This window comes from Carlito syrichta, unplaced genomic scaffold (assembly GCF_000164805.1).
Source record: "Carlito syrichta isolate Samal-C Ts95f unplaced genomic scaffold, Tarsius_syrichta-2.0.1 Scaffold314870, whole genome shotgun sequence".
NCBI lineage: Eukaryota > Metazoa > Chordata > Mammalia > Primates > Tarsiidae > Carlito > Carlito syrichta.
This window is the reverse complement of record NW_007258966.1, coordinates 473,085-498,791: the sequence shown is the minus strand read 5'-3', so window position 1 is coordinate 498,791 and position 25,707 is coordinate 473,085. Positions and strand designations below refer to the sequence as shown.

General features: G+C 42.6%; 1 protein-coding gene across 5 annotated transcripts in view; it reads right to left on the bottom strand.

The window, feature by feature from the left end:
* COL4A6 (collagen type IV alpha 6 chain) overlaps positions 1-25,707 on the bottom strand; it is a 310,397-nt gene that overhangs the window by 62,735 nt on the left and 221,955 nt on the right. For all 5 annotated transcript variants that reach the window (XM_008072174.1, XM_008072176.1, XM_008072177.1 and 2 more), the window contains exons 4-7: positions 10,425-10,559; positions 9,175-9,219; positions 2,891-3,007; positions 66-134 (exon numbers count right to left, since the gene is read on the bottom strand). In XM_008072174.1, the coding sequence (XP_008070365.1) occupies positions 66-134; positions 2,891-3,007; positions 9,175-9,219; positions 10,425-10,559 (366 nt within the window). The remainder of the gene's footprint in view (positions 1-65; positions 135-2,890; positions 3,008-9,174; positions 9,220-10,424; positions 10,560-25,707) is intronic.

Sequence of the window (25,707 nt, the reverse complement as noted above, 5' to 3'; positions counted from 1 at the left end):
GGTGGGGCCCAATCCCGGGAACCCAGTTTATAGCCTACTCAGCTGTCTGCCTTACAGGCTCTTACCTTCATTCCTTTGAAACTACCTTGAACAAGGACTGGCTCTCCTTTAGAACCTTTCTGACCAGGAAGCCCCTGAGTAAAATTTAAAAAAAAAGTGAGGAAATATACACACAGTTTTGTTAATTGTACGATCTGATCAGACAGAGAATGGAAGATCAAGAGTCTGAACTATATGGCTTATTCTGTGGCAGAATTTGTGGTACTAAAGGACAAAGCACATCCTCTGAAAAAGTGCTGTGTCTCAAAGCTGTATGCCCATTCTCCCACTCCCCTAAGTCAGAGGTCTGTAAAGGGATGCAGATTAGAAAGTAGAAGACTTTACATCTACTCAGAGCACTGGTCTGAACAACACATAATTCATGTAGTGGAGGGTTCACTGTTCCACCCTCACAGGTATAAATCGCTGACAATCTTTGTCTAGGACAGAGATCACCAATATTTTTATGTAAAAAGCCAGATATTAAATAATTTAGGTTTTAAGGATCACATCTGGACCCGGTTCTATATTCTTTCTTCCTTCCTTCCTTCTTCTTCTTCCCTCCCCTCTCCTGCCTCCCTTTCCCCCTCCCCATTTCCTTCCCCCCTTTTTTCCTTCCCCCCTTTTTTCCTCCCCCTCTTTTTTCTTTCTTTCTTTCTACCTTTAAAATGTAAAAACAGGCCAAATTACATGTGGCCTAGTTTGTAGACCTCTGGTTTAGGAGATATCTAAAAAACCACCTTCATCCTGTGCTTCTACCATATGACTTCAGCTTCAACTCTTAAGAGGCTGATGTGTCTCAACATGAAAAACAGTTCAAAATACCCAATGCCAGTCTCTCAGCCAAACTTTTTTGCATTTTAGTGGCAGATGCTGGCTAATATCTGTTAGAGTTTGTCTTCCTGAGGAAAATCAATGTCCCTACATGTAAGGGGAGATCAGGATTAGTACTGAGGGTAGGACTAAGCTTTGGGGACTATAGCATTGACTGAATGATGGGTTCCTTCAGCACAGGGATCATTGGTATAATAAAACAACAATGTGAATCCAGAAATAAAAACTAGTTTCTTTCTACTTTCCCCTTTTCCCCTTATTCTTGTGGCCTGTTTTGTTTCTTTTTCTTTTTCTTTTTTTTTTTGAGTTGGAGTCTCACTCTGTTGCCCAGACTGGAGTGCAGTGGCTGCTCCCAGCCACCACAGCCTCAACCTGCTGGGCTCTGGCGATCCTTCCGCCTCAGCCTTCCGAGTAGCCAGAATTACAGGCGCGCGCTACCACGCCCGGCTAATGTTTTGATTTATTGCAGAGATGAGGTCTTGCCTGCCCAGGCAGGTCTCGAACCCGTGGGCTCAGGCAACCCACTCACCTCAGCCTCCCAAAGGCATGGGATTACAGGCTGAGCCACCGAGCCCGGCTTCTTCTTATTCTTGTGACCACTACTCTCTTCAAAGAAGTTTCACAGAAGCCAACTGAATGGAGATCGGCTTGGTATTCAGCAGGAGCTAAGTAAAATATACATGCCCGAATTTCTAGTTAGGCTTAAGGTGAAGTTTAGGGATGGGATTAGGTATCCACCCTTGTTCTTTGTCAGGGGATGTTTATTACCTCAAGATTTCTTTTCTCCCTCTTGGGGGCAGTATTTCCTTGCTTGTTGGATTTTCATTCTCAGCATCTGTTTTGTTCGTTCCCCTGTTGCCATGGCGATGTTTAAATGTCTTTGTGACTCACACAGCTCATTCTATGTTAAGATACATCTCTCCTGCCCGCCTCTTGCATCCCCACTCACCCCTTGCACATTGGTTTGGTCCTTAGATGTTAAGGTGCTTTGTGCTGATCTGGGTCTTGCACTTGTCTATCTGTCTCACCTTATCAAACATATATCTACACCTGTTTCCTGAAGGTGGTAGTGCCATTCCTCCAGTGAAGTGTCAATTAACTTACATAGCTATGAAATCTGTCTAATGAATCATGTGATTTCCAGTTAAATATTTCACATCAGTTCCCTCACTAGTTTAAATCATTTCAAGTGAGGCAGAGAATGGGTTTGAAGTGTGTTATTTTTCTCTTTCCAGCCACGTGTAAAATCAGCCTTACAAGGGCATGATATTCACTAAAGATCTTTTAGATCCAAATATCTGAGTTCTATTAGATGAATGGAATTAAATAAAAGTGGTGACACTGGAATCCAATAAATACCTAATCAATTCCATAACCAAAGGTTATAATGTGGGTCGGGGACAAATTCTGTCAGTATAGAGTAGGGTTTCTCAACCACAGTGTTACTGACACTTTGGGCCAAATAATTCCTTGTTGTGTATGTGTGCATGTAGAGGGGAGGGCTGTCCTGTGCCAGTAGCACACTCCCAGGTGTGACACCAAAAACATCAGAGATAATTGCCAAATGTCCCCTGAGGGGCAAAATCACCCTTGGTTAAGAAACACTGGTTTAAACCAAGCATGCCAAGTCCACTGGGTACTTATTAGTGCTTCCATGAGCCCATGTAAGCATTCCAATCATTTCCCAATATCACCTGATATGGGAACATGTCAAATAGCCCAAGTGTGTGTTTTGCTCTGAAATTTTACTACAACCTTTTAACAATCTTGCCAACTCCACAAGCAGCAGTTTTAAAAAAAGCAACCCTAAGTACTGTAGCATGTGTACACCCCCCTGCAACTGGTACTCCTTAGGTTTTTACTATTGTGGTACTGCCAGCAAAGACTCCTGTATTGGACAAGGGGTTGCAGTGGCTGCCCCACAGAAGTCTAATGGGGTTTTCAGAGAAGGAAAAAAAGGCACACTTGAAGTCAGACAAAGTCATTTTAAATAAAGTGTAAAGATCTGGTGGCATACCGGTGGTCCAAGAAGCCCAGGATAGCCATCAGGGCCTGGAAATCCAACAGCTCCTTGAGTTCCATTACAGCCATCCAGACCAGGTGGGCCTCTGGGGCCTGGCGGTCCAGGGTGGCCCTGTTCAAGAGAAAAGAAGGAATCAAGTCAGCCAAAGGACTGCCAACTACTCCGAATGGCTCTAGAATGAGAAAAGCTAAGTATGCTGCAAAACTCTGGCCCCCTTGTCCACTCCCTTAGCTCCACATATGTTCTCATGTCTTCCCTTTACTCTCAAGCATATGTGTCTATTCACAGCTCAGTATTACCCTCCCAAAAGAATCAATGCTTTAATAAGGCTCAAGCTGAAACCAAAGGGATCAAATGAGCAGATGGGAAACACAGTGTGCTACAACTTCACCTTCTCTGGATATAAAGATGTCCTAAAATGGGGCTTAGCTGTTTGGCAGATGAACTGTGACCAATACAGAATTATGTCAGTCTTGGGATTCCTCAGACCAGACAGAACCTGGGCAGCCTGGCACAACTTTCTGTATTGGAAGCTGTGCATGGAAATTTATGCTGGATTTTGGCTAACAGAGCAGAAACAGTTCCCACAGCACCTCCTCTTCTGAAAGTTACTTGGTCAAAAATAAGCAAGTCCTGCAAGAGCTACACTTTCAGTCTCAATTTGTGATGCTCACATATCAGAGTATTGCTTCAGTTAGGGAACTATATCTTCTCTTCTCCATACTAACTTCTGAGGTAGTTATTTTGCTGGGGAATTAGTAATCATTCTCATACAGTTCATCTGCATTCATTAATTTTTCCAGAGTTGGGTATCCTTGCATTCACTAATTTTTCCAAGTTGGGACATAGAATCTACCCTTTTATAGTGAATATGTCTCTTTTAATCTATCAAAAGCCAGTTGTATGTTGGGCATGAAGCAAAGAGATGACCTGAAGGACCAGAAATCTGGACGGGTCAATAAAAAGTGGACCCTCCCACCATCACCAACACACTTTAAAAAGCCATGTGTATATATTTAATGACTTCAGGAAAATACACCATCTGTTAAAAAATGAGCTTTTCAGATTATTAGAGGAAACAACCTTTTGTCAAATTATTATAGGGAAAACGCTTGTAGAATTCTGTTTCATTTTCATTGTTATGCTAGTTGTAAGAGCTAGACAGACTGTTAGTACAAGAGTGAGTCTAGACTACTGGACTCATGGAATGCTAAGTCTAGAGGAGTAGTCAGTAAACTTGTCTTTGCAATAAACTTGCTGCAATCTGTGCCTCTACAGACTCAGGCGATGACTTTTACTTGCCCCGGGGGAAACTGTGGATGCACACTAGTTAGCAAATTTTTATTATCAATTGGGATGGTTACTGTTGTTTTTGTCTGAGGATCTACACTCTACCTTCCCCAGATCTGTGCCTTGGGGGCCTGACCTCTATGAATCATACCACCTAGGCTCCCTTTTCCTCTGTTTCTCAGTTGTATTTGGCCGCCGGGAGACACAGGCTGGAGACATCAGAGCAGGAGGAGAAAGAGCACAGGTTATTTCTCCCATGTCCTTTCTCCATGTCTACATTTTGGGCAATGGCTACATTTATCCAGAGTTAGCTCTTGCTGGGCAACAGCTATTTCATGGCTCCAGATCTCACTGGGTTTCAGTATTACCATTCCATCTTTTCTCCTTCGGGTCTAGGAGTGGTAACAGCTTTAGTTGCTTCATCATTCATTTTTGTTTCCCTAATGCTGCCCACATCTTTTATTTATTTATTTTGTGTGTGTGTGTGTGTGTGTGTGTGTGTGTGTGTGTGTGTGTGTGTGTTTTGAGTTGGTGTCTCACTCTGCCACCCAGACTGAGTGCAGTGACATGCTCCCGGCCACCACAGCCTTGACCTGCTGGGCTCCGGCAATCCTTCTGCCTCAGCCTTCCAAGTAGCCGCAACTACAGGTGCGCGCTACCAGCCCGGCTAATTTTTTGTTTATTGTAGAGATGAGGTCTTGCCAAGTTGCCTGAACTGGTGTTGAACCCATGGGCTCAAGCAATCCACTCGCCTCGGCCTCTCAAAGTGCTGAGATTACAGGCTGAGCCACTGAGTCGGGCCCACATCCTCTAAATATACCCTTCATTCAACTCTATTCAGGCAAACCCTTTGGGTATAGTGTCTGTTTCCTGCTGAGATCCTCATCACCACTGTAAAATATCTCAGCCAAACTTGTTAGGGTTTATCTCTAAGCTGGGTAACAGGGATAAGTTGAGGCAAAACAACAGGCTGGCTTAGTACCAAGATCTTCCTTATTCCTGGGACCTAGGCTGTGTTTGATATCAAAACTGTGTCTGGATTCTTACCCTTTGGTATACACAATTTTTTACTTGAGCTGGATCTGTCTTTAGTTTTCTTGCTTGAACTCCTAATATCTCCTACCTATAGGAATCCAGAGATGCCTGCTTATTCTTTCCTATCTTAGCTGAATTCTCTGGAATTAATCTCTGACCTCCTCAGACTTGTACATCCTTTCCAACTAGCTGACACTATAGGATGGTAGATAAAGTATGTTTGGAGACAGATAGATGTTTTGCTCCAATCTTAACTGTGTTACTCCTCAGCTTCAGCCTCAGTTCACTCATCTGTAAAACGGAGATGAATAATACCTACCTTACAGGGTTGTTGTCAACATTAAAAATGAATAATGCCTACTCTATCAGGTTATGGTTAGAATTAAATGAGACTAGGTTTACTAAGTAGGAGCTCAATAACTAGTAAGTCTTCCCCCAGTCAAGTTAGTAAAGATAAGCTGCAGGGCCAGGGTCTACTTCCTCTCAATTCTCATTACCAGCTGGGCTCAGTGGCTCAGCCTGTAATCCCATGCTTTGGGAGGCTGAGGTGAGTGGATTGCCTGAGCCTGCGGGTTTGAGACCCGCCTGGGCAACTTGGCGAGACCTCATCTCTACATAAATCAAAAATTAGATGGGTGTGGTAGCGCGCGCCTGTAGTTCCAGCTACCTGGAAGGCTGAGGTGGAAGGATTGCCGGAGCCCAGCAGGTTGAGGCTGTGGTGGCCGGGAGCGGCCACTGCACCCCAGTCTGGGCGATAGAGTGAGACTCCAAGTCAAAAAAAAAAAAAAATTCTCATTACCACTGAGTTTTTGGCATATTTCCCTTTCTGGTTATAGCTAATGATTTTACATATGTGTGCCAGCTTTCCAAGAGAGTATAGCTCTTTGAGGGAGGAAATCATGGTTGTATATAGCCTTAAGAAACTGAACACACAGAATAGGAGAATCTGTTGTATTCCAGAAAACGTTGCTTATAACTCAGTTTCAAAAGAAAAATTTACTTGGTGAGTAAAGTGTGTTCACTTTGAGGATATAAATCTAGTGTGCTCATTTACAAGTCTCCAGGAAGGGAACTAGAGATTTAAGATTGACTCCATGGGAAAAGTTAAACATAAACTGCAAAGTGAAAACCTTTGCTCTCAACTTGTTATTTGAACTAAAAACATTTGATAAACATACATTTCTTGTAGGTGGCAATAGCTCCAACTCACGGCTGGGATATTATGAAAAGCTACAGCCCTACCATCCCTATCTACTTTGTTCTGATGTTGAAGATCTCAATGAATGCTTGTTTGCTCACTTTCTCAATTGGTTGCTGTGCCCCTTAATGCAAAGACTTGGATTATCATGAAATGACTACTTGCCAGCTCATGTTGAAACTGTCCACATGACAGCAAAAATGGAGTTTTGGGACCAAAACCAGGGACACATATGTTAGCAATCAGCCAATATTAAGAGGGGAACCAGATCTGTGCAGTGATCCAGTTTAGTAAGAAGTGTTGGGAAAGCTGCTGGTTTCAGCCAAATTACTTAATATGTATTACTAAAAGTTGAACAAAATAATTAGTCTGACTGGGCTTATGGTATCTGTGTTTTTCTCTGTCTGAGGGAGTCCTGCCAATCTGAGAACTGTTGCTTTTATAGGCACTAGAGGTTGGAGTCAGTACTCCAAATATTTTTAGAGTTCCTACTATATGCTGAGCTCAGCTTTGGGCTTTTGGGCCTCTGAGAAGAGCAGAAGACATAATCTGTACTTTCAAGGAGCTGGGTGAATCTATCATACAGGGCAATCAATAAATCCCATGGGGCTGTAAGTAATGAGGAGCTGGAATATGCGGGAAGGCATTAAGGACTTTGGGAAATTAGAGATGGAAGGAAGAAATCAGCACTGAGCAGAAGATGCTCAATAAATACTTCTTGAGTAGCTGGAAGAGAGAGGAAGAACAAGGGAGAAGAATTTCATGGCGTAATAAAGCTTTGAGTCTGAAACTAGAGCAGTCAGAAGTCAAAAGAAAATACATACAACCTTTGGTCAAGTAAAGATCCAAGGGAGTAAGGACTTCTACTAGGAGCAGCAAGCTCATTTGGAGGGTTCTGGATAGCTGTAACTCATTCTTCCAAGAGATGACACCCTAAAAAGAAGTGATCAATTTCTGCAAGCTCTAGAGATCTCTTGGCCACAAGTTGGAGGCAGAAGTGTCCAGCTGGACTCTGGGATAGACTCCAAATCAGAATTGGAAACAGTCTCAGTCTCACAGGACTCACTTCCTTTTAGATCCCATTGCAGAAGGAAGGGCATACTAACCCTGCAAACGCGAAATCCTTCACTCAGCTCTGGAGAGCCTGGTCCACAGGATGAATGGAAGAGGTTACCTCCAGTTTGCTAGTTTCCCTCACTCACTGGCTCCCAGAAGATACACATTCTGAGTGGACACTATGACTGAAGCTGCTATAGGAACACAATCATAATTGCCAAGAAACAAGATTAAAAAATGGCCAATTCCACCTACTTACTTTCCCACTGGCCTATTTCTGGGCATTTTGCAGACTCTGCCATTGAATAAAATGCAGAAATCTTCTTAGTGTGAGGGCTGACTTGTTGATACATGTAACAGATACTAGGTGAGTGAGCCTTCTAGTCTCCAAATTCACAAGTATAATCTTGAGGGCATAGCCATATTCTTCCTCTATATTCCCATAGAAGAGTGCTAGCACATAGCAGGTGCTCAAGAAATACCTATAGATTGGCACAAAGAGATTCAAATCCCCTTCCTTGATAGTAGATAATGATGGAGTACAACACAAAAGCTATTAAGTCTAACTTCCCAAACTGTGCCTTGACAGGGTTAAGAAGAATCTCTTAGAGGTTGTTGGAAGGATAAAAGCAGGTTCTAAGACCTTCTCCAAACGGAGGAGCTGTACTTTTTTGTTCTATATGCTGAGCTTCCACACAAGATTTTTTTACTCTTAAACAAGGTTGAAAAAACACTGCTGTAGACAAACACAGCCTAGGCTAAGGATTAAAAAATAGAAAGGTGACAAAGGAGAAAACTATAAAGCGATAGCCAGTAAGTTCCAATATTTTATTTTAAAGGCTGGTAGTAAAATGATACCATGGTGGGAGAAGTTTGGGTATAGGACAAAAATGGAGAGACTAAGGGATTGGGTAGGATGGAATGGGGAAAAGAGTTATCTTCAAGCTCTAAATTCCCCACTTGTCTCTGGCAAAACAGAGGTCTACAGAATGAATTTGGAAGAGGTTACTTCCAAGTGATCTTTGGAGTAGTTGGTTTGTAAAAACGAAAGGAAAATTCACTCTAAAATGAGGTAAGGCTGAAGAGAAAAATTACTGAAACGAAATGTATCAAGATATCCCTAAGGATTTTTCTATCAAAATTCATTTAATGTACCTTCCTAAAGTTCCTATAATGAGCTTGTATATGCTCTAATGTGGCTCTGTGTTTATACCTAGAACCAGTTCCTCATTTCCAGTCAAAGCTTCCCTCAACCCACAAGACTTAACTCATTTTGGCTAGGATATCAATGGCTATGGCTGCACATGAGCCTCCACCCCCAGCCATCTGACACAAGGCTGTTTGTGCCTGAATCAAAGAGTAACTGTCTGTGACCACTGCCATTCAAACCTTACCATATATATTTCTTCTTCTTTTTGTGTATGTGTGTTGTAGTCTCACTCTGTCACCCAGGCTGGAGTGCAGTGGCATGCTCACAGCCACCCCAGCCTCAACCTGCTGGGCTCCAGTGATCCTGCCTTAGCCTTCCAAGTAGCTGGAACAACAGGTGCATGCTACCATGCCCGGCTCAACCATACATATTTCAACACATGACCCTAAGCATGCTTGCATGAGGCAGGATGTTCTAATGCCAAAGTACCTGAGCTATGAGGCAGAACGCAGAGATGGATATTGAGAATACCTATGTGGACATACTCACCGGAATCCCATTGATGCCAAGAAAGCCAGGAACTCCCATGGGACCCTAAAAAATGGAGTAGGGAGAGGAATGTAAGATATAATCCAATTGATCTTTTATACTTGGTAAGTTTGTTTAGGTGAGTCAATGGACTAAGTTAAAAAGTGTTTTCTACCTCTCTTCACATTGCTTTGTCTTGATTCCCTACTCCAGCTCCAACTGATCACTTGCTTCTACCTAAGGTTTTGGAAATGTCTGTAATCTTGTCTTGGGGAATATAATTTAAGCCTTGAAATTAAGGCACAATATTACCTGCTGCCTTGACATCTGGGGAAAACTGGAGGGCCTTGAATTACCTAACCACAAGTTCCTCTCCCCATTATGCCTCTTGCTTCTTCAGATAAGGTCTCTTAGCCAAACAACCCTCCTTATCAAATGGACTAGGTACAGTTCCTACTTATCCCTGTATAGCAGTTCAGTTCCTTGCTGGCCTACTGAATTATTCAAACAAGCCAATCACATTCTCCTTCAGGAACTAGGAACATCTCATATTCTAGATACTAAAAAGTCTGTCTGCCTCTCACATCCACTTCTAGTTCACTGTGCTCCTGAGTGTTATCCCTGTGTGGTTCTATGTGATGTGCAGTATCTTCTTCCCCTGAACTGTGATTATATGTGACTAATAAACTGCTGTCAGTCTCATCTGTCCAGCACCAGGTGTCGTGTCTTTGGTTATCCCCATAATCCTAGTGTGGGAATCCCTAGTGTGGGTGAATAGGAGGTGATTAAAATAAACAGAGAACATAAACTGAGGTGCAAAACTCAGTCAGTCAGTCACCATGACATTATCACTCTCCATTCTTGCAGCTTTCCCCCTGTATTTGTGGTCCAGATTGCTTCCAAGCACTCTGACCCTTTGCTTTTCAGTCTCCTTGCTTGGCTTCTTGATTTCCACTGCCCAACTGGTTGGACTTCTGATCCATGCCCAATTCAAACCCACATGACTTCTTACCACAGTGAGTCCATTTGTCTAGCAAGTAGCTAGAACATTCACTTTACAGTTAGTTTGTCATGAGAGTCTCTCCAGAAATAGACTGATCCATTGGCAGACCATCACCTATCCCATCTCTTGTTAAAGTGTGCAGCCTGGTAACCAAGTATTTAGCTGTGGTATCATTTCCATAAATAAGCAGAACTGAGATAGAGAACTTCTGACATTCATAACTGAGGCCCATCCATCAAAAAAAAAAATCAAGCTCTGGTGCTCTTACCTTATCTCCTTTTGATCCATAAGGTCCCAGAGGGCCTGGTAAGCCCCTTTCTCCTTTCAACCCTGATAAACCAGTAAGGCCAGAGAATCCTTGAGGGCCTGTTGGACCTTGAATTCCAATTGGTCCAGGTCGCCCCTAAGATGGATAGGAGTGCAATTAGTCAATAGAGGACTTAACATCAATACTTCCCATTTTCCCATGAACAAAGAACACTGTCATCACTTCACTAAATAATTTTGGCTTAGAGATCTGTGAGGCACGCCAAAGTTCCAGACATGGATCAGAAAAGGCTATTTTAGGGGCTGCTAAGCTTATTTGGATAGAACACATTTTATAAGCACATTTAATAAGATTCATGTGCACCAAGATCCTTCAACTCTGTACTTCTTAGGAGATTAGTTATTCAGGCTGGATAATATTGTCCTCTTCCTAGTTAATGCCAGGCCATCTATCAGATTGTCAAAATAGTGAAAGAACAGAATGTTGGAGAGCATCGTGACATTTTATAACTCACATCCAAATAACCAACTACATGCTTGTAAGTGAAGTCCAGAAATGGCTGTGCCTGAAGAACAGTGCTCCAGGGGGCTAAAGAAGGGAGAACCCCCAAACCCATGAGCTGACCAGCCTCCCCGTCTGAGCTTATCTTTGTTGGCAGATCCCAAGTCCTCATCACTACAACCTGGTAGCAAACACAGGAAACACACACACACACACACACACACACGTGAGTACACACAGGCATGCTCACGCTTACAGACACAAGTTGTTTATTTGTTTTTCCCCCATCCCTTTTTCTTCTGTGCTCCAATCTGTAAAATGTTGAATGTGTAAAATACAAGGAGCTTGAGAATATCCATTAAGTATCAATTAAGATATCAAGAGGGAGCAGCCTGAAGATTTTGAATGCCCTGGTTATAAAATGTCTGTAACAATTAAGTCTGAGAGTTCAGGCTGACATTTTAAAGCAGACTGAAACTGAGAGTTAACCTCAGTGGGTGCAACACAGGCAGGCTGGTCTATCATTTAGAACAAATCCCAGTAGGGACTAAATTTTCTTGGCAGAAAAAATGAAAACCATTAGTAATGTGCATTACCTCTCAGAGAATACAACACCATATCAGGTAGAAAGCCTATTTTCATAAATGCTTCCCATCTCCACCTCTCAGGCCCTTTACTATCTGCAATTTCCTACAAATCTGTGGAAAACTCCAAGAAAAGCACATTAAATATGCCCTTTACTGTTCACCTTCAAGGTTTACTTTTTAAAAGGCTGAAAACAGGACTGATGCTTTATGCAGTGGCTAGAGTCATATACTGAAGATGCAAGTAGCCACTAGTTGGGCTAGTCCTTTGGAGTAAAATTTCCAGTGTCAATCAGGCCCACGAAGACCTAGGACTCTTGCAAAGCAGTACAAGATGCTCTGCTCGAGGAGATGCCATTTTCTGGCTACCACCTACCACTCAACCTTTCCTAACACCCAACATGCAGCCTACAAAGAATGATAGGTTGTGAAGTGTTTAGCAGGCTTCCTTCCAAAAACTTGATGAGGGTGAGGTAAGCTTTCACTTTTTAGGTTCCTACCTCCTATTATTGGAATTTTGTTTACAGTGATTCTGTTATTTGCTATTCTTAAATTTTTCACAAAACCAATATACATGTATATTTATATTTATATACACATATATAAAGGGACTAAAAGGAGCAATACTTTAAAAAATAGTGCCAGGGTGCTGATGAGAATGAGTGAGGAAGTTGAAAATGAGGGCCTAGGCTTTAGGATGAATGTACACAAAACCGTAGCAAACAGTGCACGTTTGGAACACAGCCTAAGTGCTGTGGGAAAACAAAGGTTGGCCATGGAGAGTTTGTGAAATGCTCACATTTTGCCCATGGCCTGGGAGGAGTCTTGGGCCACATTGGCAAGGCTGAGTGGGTGCCAACTGAAGCCGGTTTGGAAAGCACAGCAGGAAACTTGGAGATGATGTGGTAGGACACAGGGAACCCTCGGAGGCTTGGGAACAGGGAGGGCTAGGAGAGTGGTGCTTCAGGCTGAAAGTCATCAAGGAGCATTGAGGAGAACATGTGTGTATCAGCATGAGGCCAGAGCAGGCTGCCTGAGGCTGGAACAAGGGAGGCAGATAAGAACCAGCTGTTAGGGAGGAGGGGCCTGCTTGTTGGGAGGATAAGGGGCAGGATGGACTTGCAGAAGCCATATTATTACTAGCAGAGAAGATCCAATCAGAGCACTGAATGCTTGACCCAAATCCGAATCCTGGCAAAAGTTTTCCCATGTCAAGGGAGGGGAGCGGGAGAGCACAATAAACCAGTGAACACTACTGAGAGAGTGGGTTGTGATGTAGCTCAATCCCATCCTGCTCATACCACTAGAGAAAGGAGTCTGAGCAGCCACCAGCATGTGCTGGCATCCTCCTCCTTGGGTTTCTTGCCTTTTCAAGCACATACTCACCAGTAACGGTAAGCAAGGAGACTTAGAAGGGAGGCAATTCGAGAGCTGCACTTAACAGAAACTTTGATTCTGTCCAGAAAAGGCAGGATTCCATGTCCTGCATCCTTTTTTTTTGGCTGGGTGGACATGTTGAATTTGCTGACTCCTCTGTTACAGGCAAAGAGCTGAAAGCGAGTTTCTTAAAGAACTTACAGAATCTTTTTTTTCTTTTTCTTTAAAAACAAAACAAAACAAAACATTCCAACGCTCTTTCCAAAGGGGCATTTGAAAAGGCACCCCTTGGAGGAATTTGTAACTCTGGGCTGGTCTCAGGTGCCTAGGTTGGAGAGCATGTCATCAGTCCAGCTTGAAACATCTCAGATTGACTTAAGGGCCAGAAGTGGGGCCTGTGGGAAGTCTCCAGGCTTCTGAGGCACTGCTGACCCAGAAATGCCTCCTCAGCATGGTGCCAGAGCCCTTCTGGAGCCTGCAGTCACAGGATTTGAGACAAGGAGTCTTCCCATTCACAAAGGTCCTTTCATACAGTGGCACAGAGCGCCAGGAACAAATTAAGGTGGCCAAAAATAAAAATAAAAATAAAATAAGGGAGAGACATTCCTTTTGTGGGTTTTTTGTCATCTAGATACGCTTACTCTGTGCTTATAGCTGTGTGAACTTTTTTTATTTGTCTCCATCGCACAGGATTTCTGTTCCAGTACCCAATACACGGCTAAAGCTTAGTACTAAATCAATGATGAACTGCCTTTTTTACCCCCTCCAGACACTATCGGCGACACTTTTCATTATGGCCAGCAGAGGTCAGTGTGAGAACACAGAGCCTACAGATAAGCAGGTGGGTGGGTGGGCCTCTTTCAGTACAGAGAAAAAGAAATCAAACCAGAGCCAAAGAAGTCACAGAATGTTCGAGCAGGAAGGGCCTTTAGAGACCATTCAATCCAGGTTTTATTTTATACTTGGGGGGGGCAGGCCAAGAGAAAAGGACTTGTTTAGGTCACATAGCTAGTAGAACGGTATGGAACTCAAACCAGACTGCCTGCAGCCAGTGCATGGCTTTTTCCCTGTTTGTCAGTGGCAGATGTCCTGGGGTGGGGGGGTCCTTGAGGCTGTACCCCAACACCCGAGCTCACCCCTGGGACTGCCCCCATCAGTAGGCTGCAGCAGCCAGATGCTCACACATCATTTCTCTCTTCAAACCCTGATCATTTCACAGAACCAATCTGAAACACCAGTGCTGTTTGGGCTGCTAGCAGAATTTCAATGGGCTTGGACCAATGCCCTGCCCTGATACATGTCATTTATTTTGGCAAATAGACCCAGACAGGGCAGAAGGAACTCCTCCAAGTCTTTCCAACAAGCTCTCCTGCTTCCATCTGCTCAGGATTTTAAGTATGCACATCAGGGTAGAATTCTCAAGGGAATGAGTCGGGACTTGTGCCTAAGGCCAGGAACTGCAGGCTCCCAACTGCAGTCCAGGCTGGCTGCCTCTTGCTGACCACAGTGGGTTGGGGTCAGTGTGCAGCTTAAGGTCACCTTTGAGCAGACCCAGATAACTGGGGTAACAGATCCAGAAATGGGGCTGTCTATAAAGTAGTAGACATATGTAGAAATAGCATCTAAGAATCTTAAAACACATGCTTTATACTAGGCAGGACTGTGAAACTGATGGAGGGGGCTGACTTTTCATAACTCAGCCACTTTCTGCCCTTTTATCCCTCTCTTAAGTTTCCAGTGTTCTTCCCCCATAAAATTACAAATTGTTCCTAAGGAAGAATCTGAAACTCATTCCCACTGAGGCATAAATGACTGACAACAACTTAGAGTTTTACTTTTCCCAGGGGATTTGTAGAGCAAAGCATTCAGCTAGGGGTAAGGTAAGGGAGAAGTGTATTGTATGCACAGGCCTTCTTAAGGATCCACTGTTTTCCAGGATGTAGCATAGTGTTGTTAGGTAGACCTGGAGTCAAATCTCCTTACTGCTGTTAAATAGCTATGTGATCTCAGGCAAGTGATTTAACCAGTCTCAAGGGCTCGGGTGTAATAGTAGCTCTTTTGTAAAATTATTGTGAGTGCATCAAACAGAGAGTATTTTGAGGGTTACTGAAGTTAAATTATTGTGAGCACTTAAGTGAGTTAATTAATGTAAAACACTTGGCAGATGAAATGAAAGTATCAGCATCCTTTCTTCTACAGGTATCATTTATGGTACAATGGAGAAGTTAGGATTGGGTATTCAATGCTCCTTCCCTTAAGTTTCAGTGGGAGATGCACAGATATTATTGAACAACTCCCTTTGCAGCAGAGATGTGTGCCTGGAAATGAATGAGCATGTATGCTGGACACCTTACTTAGCACTGGTGCCCTGGTTCTCCTGGACACTTGACTCCTCAGTGTCTTCTCATTTTCCTAATGGGACACCATCTACATAGTAATGAATCTCAGATATGAACTTCCAGCCCAGGTGTCTCTTCTGAGTGTGCCGGATTCTTATAGCCAATGACTTATCAGAGACTTCTTCACCTAGATATTCCAACTCAAACTCAACAAGACCAAAACTGAACTCATCATTTTTTCAACCTCAGTGTACAAACCAGTTCTTTTCTCCTGAGGTAACGGAATTAACTCAGTACATGGCAAACAAAGTTGATTAAGCCAGAAACCTAGGGGTCCTTCATGACCTGTCCTTTCCCTCATCTCCCACATCCAATCCATCTGAGAGGACTGTCAATTCTATCTCCAAAATGTAACTCAAATCTATCTATTTATTTCTATCTACATGGTTCAGTCTTTTCTCTCCTAAAGTGTTGCCACAGCCTCCCAATTGGTCTGTGTTCTCCAATTTCGCTTTACTCTTTTCTAGTATCCTGCTCCTGGGCCTTTTATTTGCTTCTGTATATGTCTCTGCTCTCCTGGCTAGCTCCTATGTATCCTTCAGGCTCTCACCAAGATATCAGTTTCTCTAGGAAGCTTTCCATGATTACTCCTGCCCCACAGTTTGGGCTAGATTGCCTATTTATGTATCCATATCCCCCAACAAACTGAGCTCCTTGCAAATAAGGCTCATATCTTACTCCCCATTGAATCACCTGTACTCTGCACAGTGCCTGGTATATAGTGGGCATTCAGCAAATGTTTGCTGAATGGAGAAGAGAATGGATGAATTACACACTGAGAAAGGTACAGCAATATCTTCTTTGGAAGTCTACATAGCTGCAATAGTGTGCAATCAAGAAACATCTGATCACAGAACCCCAGAAAAGAGAGCTTCATAAGATTCAGGAAATAATTCAGTTCAGGATGGAGAAACTGAAGCCCCAAAAGAGAAACAGACTTACTCAAGTTCATAAAGTATCAATTCTAGACTTTTAAAACCACAGTACCATGATAACTTTTAGGACCTTTAAAAACAGAAATGGTCTACGTCTGATGTAGTTTCTGGGCATTCCCTCTTCTCCTCGATCTCTAAGTGAAGTGGCTTTGGTTCCCATCCTGATTGGCATTTATCCATTCAAGAATTATTTATTCAGCACTTATTCTGTGCCAGGCACTGGGGATAAGATGGTAGGTATGACATAGTTTCTGCATTCACAAAACATAAGTCTCACTATCCCTTGAAAACATATGATGTGTGGCCCATCACCAACATAATTCAACACTTTTCATCTGGTGCTGAGTTTTATGCTAGGCAAGTATGTATATATGTGTGAGGAATCAGAAGGTAATACACAAAGAAAGCACACTGCATAGTCCTTGCCCTCAAGTAACACTTAAGCTTGTTGGAGAAGATAAGGCCATATCATAAGAAGTAAATGGAGATAAGGTCATATGAATGCATTTGAGAAATTATACTGCATACACCACAAGTGCAAGAGAGATTCAGAGATGTGTGCGCTCACAAGGGAGCAGAAGAATAAAGAAGAGGCTAACAAGGCTGGGCTCGGTGGCTCAGCCTGTAATCCCAGCACTTTGAGAGGCCAAGGTGTGTGGATTGCCTGAGCCCATGGGTTCAAGACCAACCAGGGCAACATGGCAAGACCTCATCTCTACAATAAATACAAAATTAGCTGGGTGTGGTAGCGCGTGCCTGTAGTTCCGGATACTTGGAAGGCTGAGGCAGAAGGATTGTCAGAGCCCAGCAGGTTGACGCTGGGGTGGCCGTGAGTGTGCCATTGCACTCTAGCCTGGGCGATAGAGTGAGATTCCAACTCAAAATAAAAAAAAGAAAAAAAGAAAAAAAGACAAAAAAGAAAGGGCTAACAAAATGTGAGGAAACTCATTACAAGTAAGAAACACAATATGTTGATAAGAATTTGTGAATTATTTCAGCAAGGGCCACTCAGAAGCCTGAGCCTGACTGGAGCAGAGGAGAGACTTCAGAGAATTTGTGAGAAAAGGCAGTCGAGGCCAACCTGCAAACATGCTGAGGTGCTTAACCCGGTTCATTAGCTATGTTTCATTTTAAACTTTAATTTGATTTCCAGTTTGGTTCAGAATTTAGTGAGACAACCTGGTGTAGTAACTAAGAATATAGGATTCAGAGTCCAGAAGTCCTGGATTCAAATTCCCTCCTCACCACTGTAGGACTTTGAAACAAATAACAGCTTCAATTTCTTCATCTGTCAAATGAGGATGATAATGGTGTCCATAGGGTATTATGAAGATTAAGTGAGATAATTTAGGTCATGATTTTCATTCCTTACCATGCACCTGAAAGTGATGCTAAAACACAGATTGCTGGGCTCCCCCTCCAGAGTCGGATTCTGTAGGTCTGTCTGGGTCCGAGAATTTGCATTCCTAACAAGTTCCTAGGTGGTGCTGAATCCACAGGGTGGAAGACCACACTTGGAGAATCCCTGTTATAAATCATTTAGCATTGTGCCTAGCATATAATCAATATGCAATACAAGTTATTTGTTGCTATTGGTGTATTATTATTTAGTAAATGATTGTGGCTTGTGCAATCTTGGGGTTCACAATTTTAGAAAGACTCCCTCAGTGTTCCTTTATCACTATGGCTCAAGGTACCTCACCTTCCTTGTCATTATGACATACCACAAGAGGAAGTTAGGGGATGTGGCAGCAATTCCAGAGACTGGGAAACCAGTGAGAAGGCTATGACGTCCTAAAGAGAAATAATGGGGACCTGGACTAAGTTCATGGCAGCGGAGACAGGGAAAAGACAGATTTAAGGTATATTTCAGAGGACTAAAAACTATAAAGACTTAGTGCCAGATTAGAATGGATGGGTAAAACAGAGGAAGGTGCAAAAGATGGCTCCAAGGTTTCTTGATTGGGCAACCCGGTGGTGAATCTCTTCACTAACAGGAGATGTCTAGAAGAAGAGGAGTCTTGGGCAAAAGATGAGGAGTTCACCCTTGGACAGGTAGTGTTTAAGATGTCTGGGGAACATCTAGGGAGATGTTCAGCACCTGCTTTTTCCCACTAGACTAGAAGGTTTGAGGGAGCAGGGAACGAGATTGGCTTTGTTCACCACTGTATCCCTCGAAATGTAGTGTCAAATGTGCAGTAGACACTCAACATATGATTGTGGAAAATTGCATAATTAGAGAATGAATGAAAATAGACAATTAAATATGCACTTAGGAATCTTTGAGAAGGCCACTTCCAAGGTTCCTCAGCTAGGAGCAAAATGAGATTAAAAGACTGTCACTATCCTGAAACAAAGACTAAAACAAAACTTTGTGGACTTTGGAGACAAGGGAATAGAGATCCCTAATCTTCAACCCAGGGATTAGGTGGCTGGAATTTTACAACTTGTCCTTACTTTATAATTAAAATTTCCATCTCAGTTACGGGGTGAGATGGAAGGATTCAAGAACTTAACAGACTTTGTCCTAAGTAGCTGAAGGTCTTTCCCCTAGCCATGAAATGTGGTAAGAAAGATAGTAACGAGAACACCCCCAAGAGTAGAATACTTAAGAAACTTCGTAACACTTTTCCTTTCACTGTTCCTTTGAAATCATCACAATACATCTGCAAGGGGCCCTAGGTGCAGTGGCTCACAACTGTAATACTAGCACTTTGGGAGGCCAATGAGGGAGGATTGCTTGAGGCCAGGAGTTTGAGACCAGCCTGGGCTACATAGCAAGACCCTGCCCCTACAAAAATAAAATAAAAAAATAGCTGAATATGGTGGCTCACACCCATAATCCTAATTACTTGGGAAGCTGAGGCAAGAGTATCGCTTGAATGCAGAAGTTCAAGGCTGCAGTAAGCTATGATGGCACCACTGCACTCCAGCCTAGGCGACAGAGTAAGACCCTGCCTCTTAAAAATAAAAACAAACAAAGAAACAAACAAAAACCCATCTGTGAGGTAGGCTGAACGCATCAAGTGGCAAAACAGTCAATGGGGTTTGCTAATGTCACACAGTCACTTAGAGGTAGAGTATCAGAATGTCCCACTCAACTCTGTGTTCCTTCCATTGGAACAGAGACAGGCATCCACAGAGTCCCACACGACACTCTCATAGTAACAACACGAATGGACTAGCATTGTCTGCGAAGTAAATGAGGGAGAAAAAACACTGATGGCTGAAGACTATGTCTAGCATATAGCAGGTAAAGACTCATATCATGCAGATATTCACATCCATTCTGTGACCCAGGAGGCTCTAGATCAGCTTGATAATGTTATTATCATCTAAAATTTTCCAGTAAGAGCAGTGACCCTTTCCATCCACATACATACACATATACATAGTGATCGGTGTCTAGGGAAGAGTAAAACTCCCAAATTCTCAGTGTCTGCCCCAGCTAAGAAGCAGCATCAGAAGCTCCCCCTCAACACTCAAATAAAACCATATTTCTTTTCCAGTTCTTCAACAATAATCAGTGTTTGAAGCAGCCAGCCCAGGCATGAAGACATGCATCTACCTGTTTTGTTTTCAAAGACACATACACCCATTCCACTGGCTGTTGTCAGCAAGCTGAAATTTTTGGAAAACACCACCCTGCTCCCACTTTCTAGCTGTATGATTTTTAAAAAGCCAACTAATTTTTAGGCCTTTGTTTTCTCTCGCTAGGCAATGCATCGTACTCCTCCCTTCTATCTGTTTTCTCATATTTCTCTTCTAAAACATAGTAACTTCCTTTTTTTTTTTTTGAGTTGCAGTTTGGAGTGCAGTGGCATGCTCCTGGCCACCGCAGCCTCAACCTGCTGGGCTCTGGCGATCCTTCCGCCTCAGCCTTCCAAGTAGCTGGAACTACAGATGCGCGCTACCACACCTGGCTAATTTTTTGATTTATTGTAGAGATGAGGTCTCACCGAGTTGCCCAGGCGGGTCTCCAACCCGCGGGCTTAGGCAGTCCACTCACCTCAGCCTCCCAAAGCACGGGATTACAGGCTGAGTCACCGAGCCCGGCTGTAACTTCCCTTTATCAAGCATTTAAATCATGCCATCTACTTTAATTCACCCTCTTTAATCCTAGAACAGCCCAAACAGGTGGGTATTAGTCTCATTTTACAGATAAGGAAACTCAAATACAGAGTGGAACATCCCTGATGCATACCTGAGGCAACTGGTGAAGCCAATTTTGGCAATATCAAAAAACCTCTGCTTCTCCAACAAGCTACATTGCCTCTGTGCATTGAATGATGTTCTGAATGTAGAAACACAAATCCACTTGAAGAGGGGCAGTAACAGCTACTCTGGGCAGAAAATATTGTTCTTTTCTTGATACTAGACCAAATTATCTCAATTTGCCCAAAGGTTTCATTGGAATAGGTACTCTTTAATAGGAATTTACTAATGTAATTAACAAATTAAGTCATAAAATGCACGTCAAGGAACGGCACAGTCTAGAACTTAAAAATGTAGCACAATTTTTTTGTTGTTGTTCCACAATTAAAGTGGCCCCTTTTCTTGGTCAGTGGGTATTGGACAGTTTACCTAGGCTCTAGAAGACAACTTCTGTTGTGCTACAATTCTCTGATGTTAGCATATTAATTTAGTGGTGGAAGGAATATAAATGCAGTATACTAATTTGATGATTATTATGCTGAGCAGAAATGGGAGAATTTAGTCTTTAAACATGTCATGTTTTCCCTTGCCCCTGGGAAATGTCAATAATTGTTAAGATAAGATGAAGCAGAGATGTCTAGATAGAGGCAAATCAGTTCATGGAAGAATCTTCAGGTCTCCATTTTCTCAAAGCATGTTTATAAAACTGTATCAGGAACCAGAACAAACTTTCTTTTTGTGATATTATAATGGGAATTGCAAGAAATGAAAATCAAATAAAACTAAATGTTATCAATAGTTGGTCATAAAAAATAGAAACAGAACAACTAAACACTCCTGTAACAAATTGGTTGAATGAGTCCCCATATCCCTTGGAATGGGCATGCACTCTGAACAAAGAGCCGCAGTATGTACTGACTTTCCAGATTGCACGAGAAAATAAATACAGCTATAATTGGGATGTATTTAACCTAAAACTAATATACCTGTTGGAAGGACATGAAATAATTTGCCATAATTTTGCTTTCCTTCTTAGAGTTTAGAAGGGCAACTTGAGAATGATGTGATGGCACAGGCCTCTTAAAAAAAGCTTTCTAGCAAACCTGAGTTGATGCTGCTTTTGCCTCTCAGAAATCCTCCTGTTTGAAGCAGAATCATAAGAGTTGGGTTCAATTCCCTGCTCCCACTTTCTAGCTGTATGATTTTTGAAAAAGCCAACTAATTTTTAGGCCTTTGTTTTCTTATTAGTGACATATGGCTATTACCTGCCTTACCTATTTCCCAGGTTGCTTTGAGAATCAGTTGAGACAATGCATTTGAAAAGGAGTTGTGGGTTTACTCTGTGGACAAAGATTTGCTTTTAGGGAAAAACTCGAATAACCAAACTCCAATTGTCAAAAATCACTCATTTGCTGGGCTCATAAAGCAGCAAGATCTTAAGTAAATAAAGGCTCATGAGGAAGAGATTTCAGTAGAGAAAATAGGGAATGAAATTAAGAGCAGAATCGAAAGGTGTGAAAGGTGAAAGCAAATGGACTGTCTAGCACAGGACTCTCAATGCAGTTTTAAAATGATTAGACCTACATTTTTTTTTTTTTGAGTTGGAGTCTCACTCTGTCGCCCAGATGGAGTGCACTGGCCGCTCCCGGCCACGACAGCCTTGACCTGCTGGGCTCTGGCGATCCTTCTGCCTCAGCCTTCCAAGTAGCTGGAACTATAGGCACTACCACGCCCGGCTAATTTTTTGATTTATTGTAGAGATGAGGTCTCGCCAAGTTGCCCAGGCAGGTCTTGAACCCGCAGGCTCAGGCAATCCACTCACCTCAGCCTCCCAAAGCACGGGATTACAGGCTGAGCCACCGAGCCTGGCTAGACCTACATTATTACAAATATATGGTTTATTTAAAAATACATAGTGTAATTACAACCTGGAGTCAATTTTTTTTCTTTTAGTTTTTCTAGCAAAATAGCCATAGTTTTATAATGAAAATAAAAGTGAAATGGGACTTGCTAGGAAGCACTTTACAACAATTTTTTCTGTACTATATCTATTCCATTAGACAAGAAATACTTTGGGCATTTTTCTTTGACAAATTACCTATCATTGATATACTACATAACCTTTGGTCTGATACTGAGCTGGTATGAGCCGGTTGCTTCTAGGTCAATGTTGGCTTTACTGATTCTCTGGTGAGAAATCATCAAGTTTTGGGAATGAGAGATAACAGGGAGCAACCAATTACTTTTTAAACAGAAAAATAAAAAGGTAGGATCAAATAGATTCTCTGTCAGTATCCCATTGCCAGAGAACTCAGGGAGCACTGAGAAGGAAGAGCAAGGAAGGGAGGGAAAAATGTGATCACATAGTTTCAGTGCTGTTCCTATGCAAACCTACACCCCTGTATTCATTTAGAACCAGAGGAGAATCAGATGAAGAGATACACATTGAAACCCAAAACACATGCCCAAAGGCGCAAGAGTCTGCTAAGATGGTAGAGCCTACTTGTACTCTGGCATATTCTACAATTACCTCTCAGCTATTCATGGGTTTGAATTCAAGATGGGATGACTTACAGTTTCCCGCCCCCCACACCCCCTAACCATACACTGCAGTCCTTGTGAACAAGTAAGGTCATATATACAGGCACACACAGGCCAAAAAAAGGAGACGGGAAGGAGGTATGGAGAGTGAGGCCTCCACACTTCTGATATCTTTTCCTTTTCCATGATGGATAGATGGATGCTGAGATGAAATCAAACTCTGCATGCAACAGGAACGATGGGCAGTAGTAGATGTGGTGGCAGCTGTAGTATAGCTGAAAAGTAGAAGTTCCAGAGTTATTAGTTCCATCAGGAATAAGAGCTACAAGTTTTTATTGGAGAAGTGCTTCAGATTTCAAAGTATTTTCACATCTATGACTCCATTTAATGCTCTGAACAATGCTATCTTCGATGTCCAGAGAAACTAATTGAGGTCCAGAGGGTAATTAGCTTGCCAGTGGCTGCACAGTTTATGAACAGCAGAGCCAGATCTTAGTCCCAGTCTAGTGCTTTTTCCACTACTCCCTTTGTAAAGTGACAGGTCAATTCTAGGTCAGAAATTTCCACTAAAATGTTGGGTAATTCCAACAAAAACCCTGGGTCTAGAGTGTATTAAATTCTCTTGTTTCTTCCCTTCATCCTTCTTGCTGCCCAATTATAGTATTCTTATCAACCAATTACGTAGATGCACAAAGAATAAAGATCTCAAATCAGTCTAGGTCATCCCTTCATAACTCATCAATTCAATAAACATTCATTGATTTGCCTGCCTTCTCTTCACCAGCCATGGTACTACATGTTGGGAACGCAGAATGAATACCACATGGTCCCTACCCTTGAGAAACTCTCACTCCAAGCTGGAAAGGTAACTTATATATACACATAAGTATATCATAAAGGAGAGGAAGGCAGGAGGGATATGATTCTGAACCCAAGGACAATTGGCAGATTTATTGTGGAGATAGAGAAGGGCCTTTTATTCCTCCAAACTAGAGAGTGGAGGAGGATGCATAAAGAAAAAAACCCAGGACAAGTTTTGGTAAGAGAGAAGTGAAGGAAATCTTTCAAATTGTTCTCAATTTCCTTAGTAAACGTAGGAAGCAAGGTCACAGGTAAAGAGGGAAGGTAGTTGAGGTTGAGGATGACTGGGAAGGACCGACCAGGAGGAGACACTGTGGAGAATATGGCAGGAAGTCAATTGTTAGAAAATTGTGAAGGCCTGCCAAGCAGCACAGAGAGCTCCGCTGACACCAGAGAACATATTTTTGTGGGGGGAACCTTCCTCAAACAATAGTTGGCAGCTTATAGGAGCAGGAGCAAGCAAAGCAGGTTGTGGGATTTTCCAGGGTCGGGTACTGTAGATACATAAGAAGTCTTGGGGGGTGAGGATGAGGGTGAGGGAGAGGGATAGGTCCAATAGGAGGATGACGAGAGCAATGTGGAAATAGTGGATCTTGGGCTCCAGGCTGGAGAGGGAGCCAGAGTGGATCTAGCACTTCCTGGTAAACGATGATTCTTAAGAAAATTTATCCTTTCTCAAAGTGAGAAGTTTGAAGTACTTATAGATATAAATTATATCCAGTATTTAGTACTCGGGTCAATTCTGCCAAGACAAATCTGGAGCCAGAGTGAGCAACCTGGGAATCCACCCATGGAGAAAATCCACTAGACTAGTAGCCCTGTTATCTTGCATCTATCCCAAACTTAAGACCTTACCTAGTATTTAACTTGAAGAGAGATGGTTTTGGCGGCTGTGGACATAATGGTGTCAACTTTTAGGTCAATGGCCTGTGTAGGGAAAGAAGCAGCTCACTAAAGACTAATATTTTCTCAGAGTTCTTCGTCCTCTGTACGTTCTCCACTTCCGTACTCATTTACTTTTGGTTATATCTCACTTTGCCTAACTGTTTCCTTAGAGTTAGTAGCAATGAAAATGCTTTAAACAACTTAAAAGTCAATTATCTTGTTTGTAGAGAAAGCAGAAGGGGATAAATCCGGAAACTTTCCTGAGAGGAATCCAGGTGGCAAATCGGAGGGATAGCGTGATAGATAGAAAAGAAAGCAAAGCAGACCAAACCTTAAGACTTGGAAGAGGGAAATAGGTGAAAAGGATTTGGCCAAACCAGGTGCCTGGTCTGGAATGGTGAACCGGGCAGGAGGTCCCATGTCCCGCTTACCCACCTCTTCTATCACTGCTTTTTTTCATTCTCCGGTTTTATGAGGATTTTAAAAAGCTTCTAAATCTGGTGCTGGCAATCTTTCAGAAAAAGTTAACACAGAGCATTCTGAAGCGATAAAGTCCCCAGTGAAGACTGCTACAGCCAAGAGTAGCAAAAATTGTCCCCTACAGCTGAGTGGAAAACAAATCTTCAAGCACTTTCCCCTTCAGGACTTTGAGTGCTTCAGGTCCTTTGGCCTGAGAACCAAGCAGCTAATCATTTCTCATGACTTGCTGACAAACAAAAGGAGGTGTCTTTGTTAGTCCAGTTTCAGTCAGTATCCGGAACCCAGAGGAAAAAAAAGTGAGTGAGGCGGTGTAATGGGGATAGGGTAAGCTCTAGTAAGTCTATCTGGAAGAGGAAAGGTCTTTCAAAGGCAAAGCTGGGGAGGACAATTAGGGGGAAGGTGCAAATCAAGGAACAACAGAGCTAGCTTTCAATGAGTGCTGCCAGGAAGTTGTGCCAGAACTCCTAATTCTTGGGACCCTACTCCAGTAACTATCCTCCCTCTTTCTTTCTTTCTTTCTTTCTTTCTCTCTTTCTTTCTTTCTTTCTCTCTTTCTCTCTTTCTC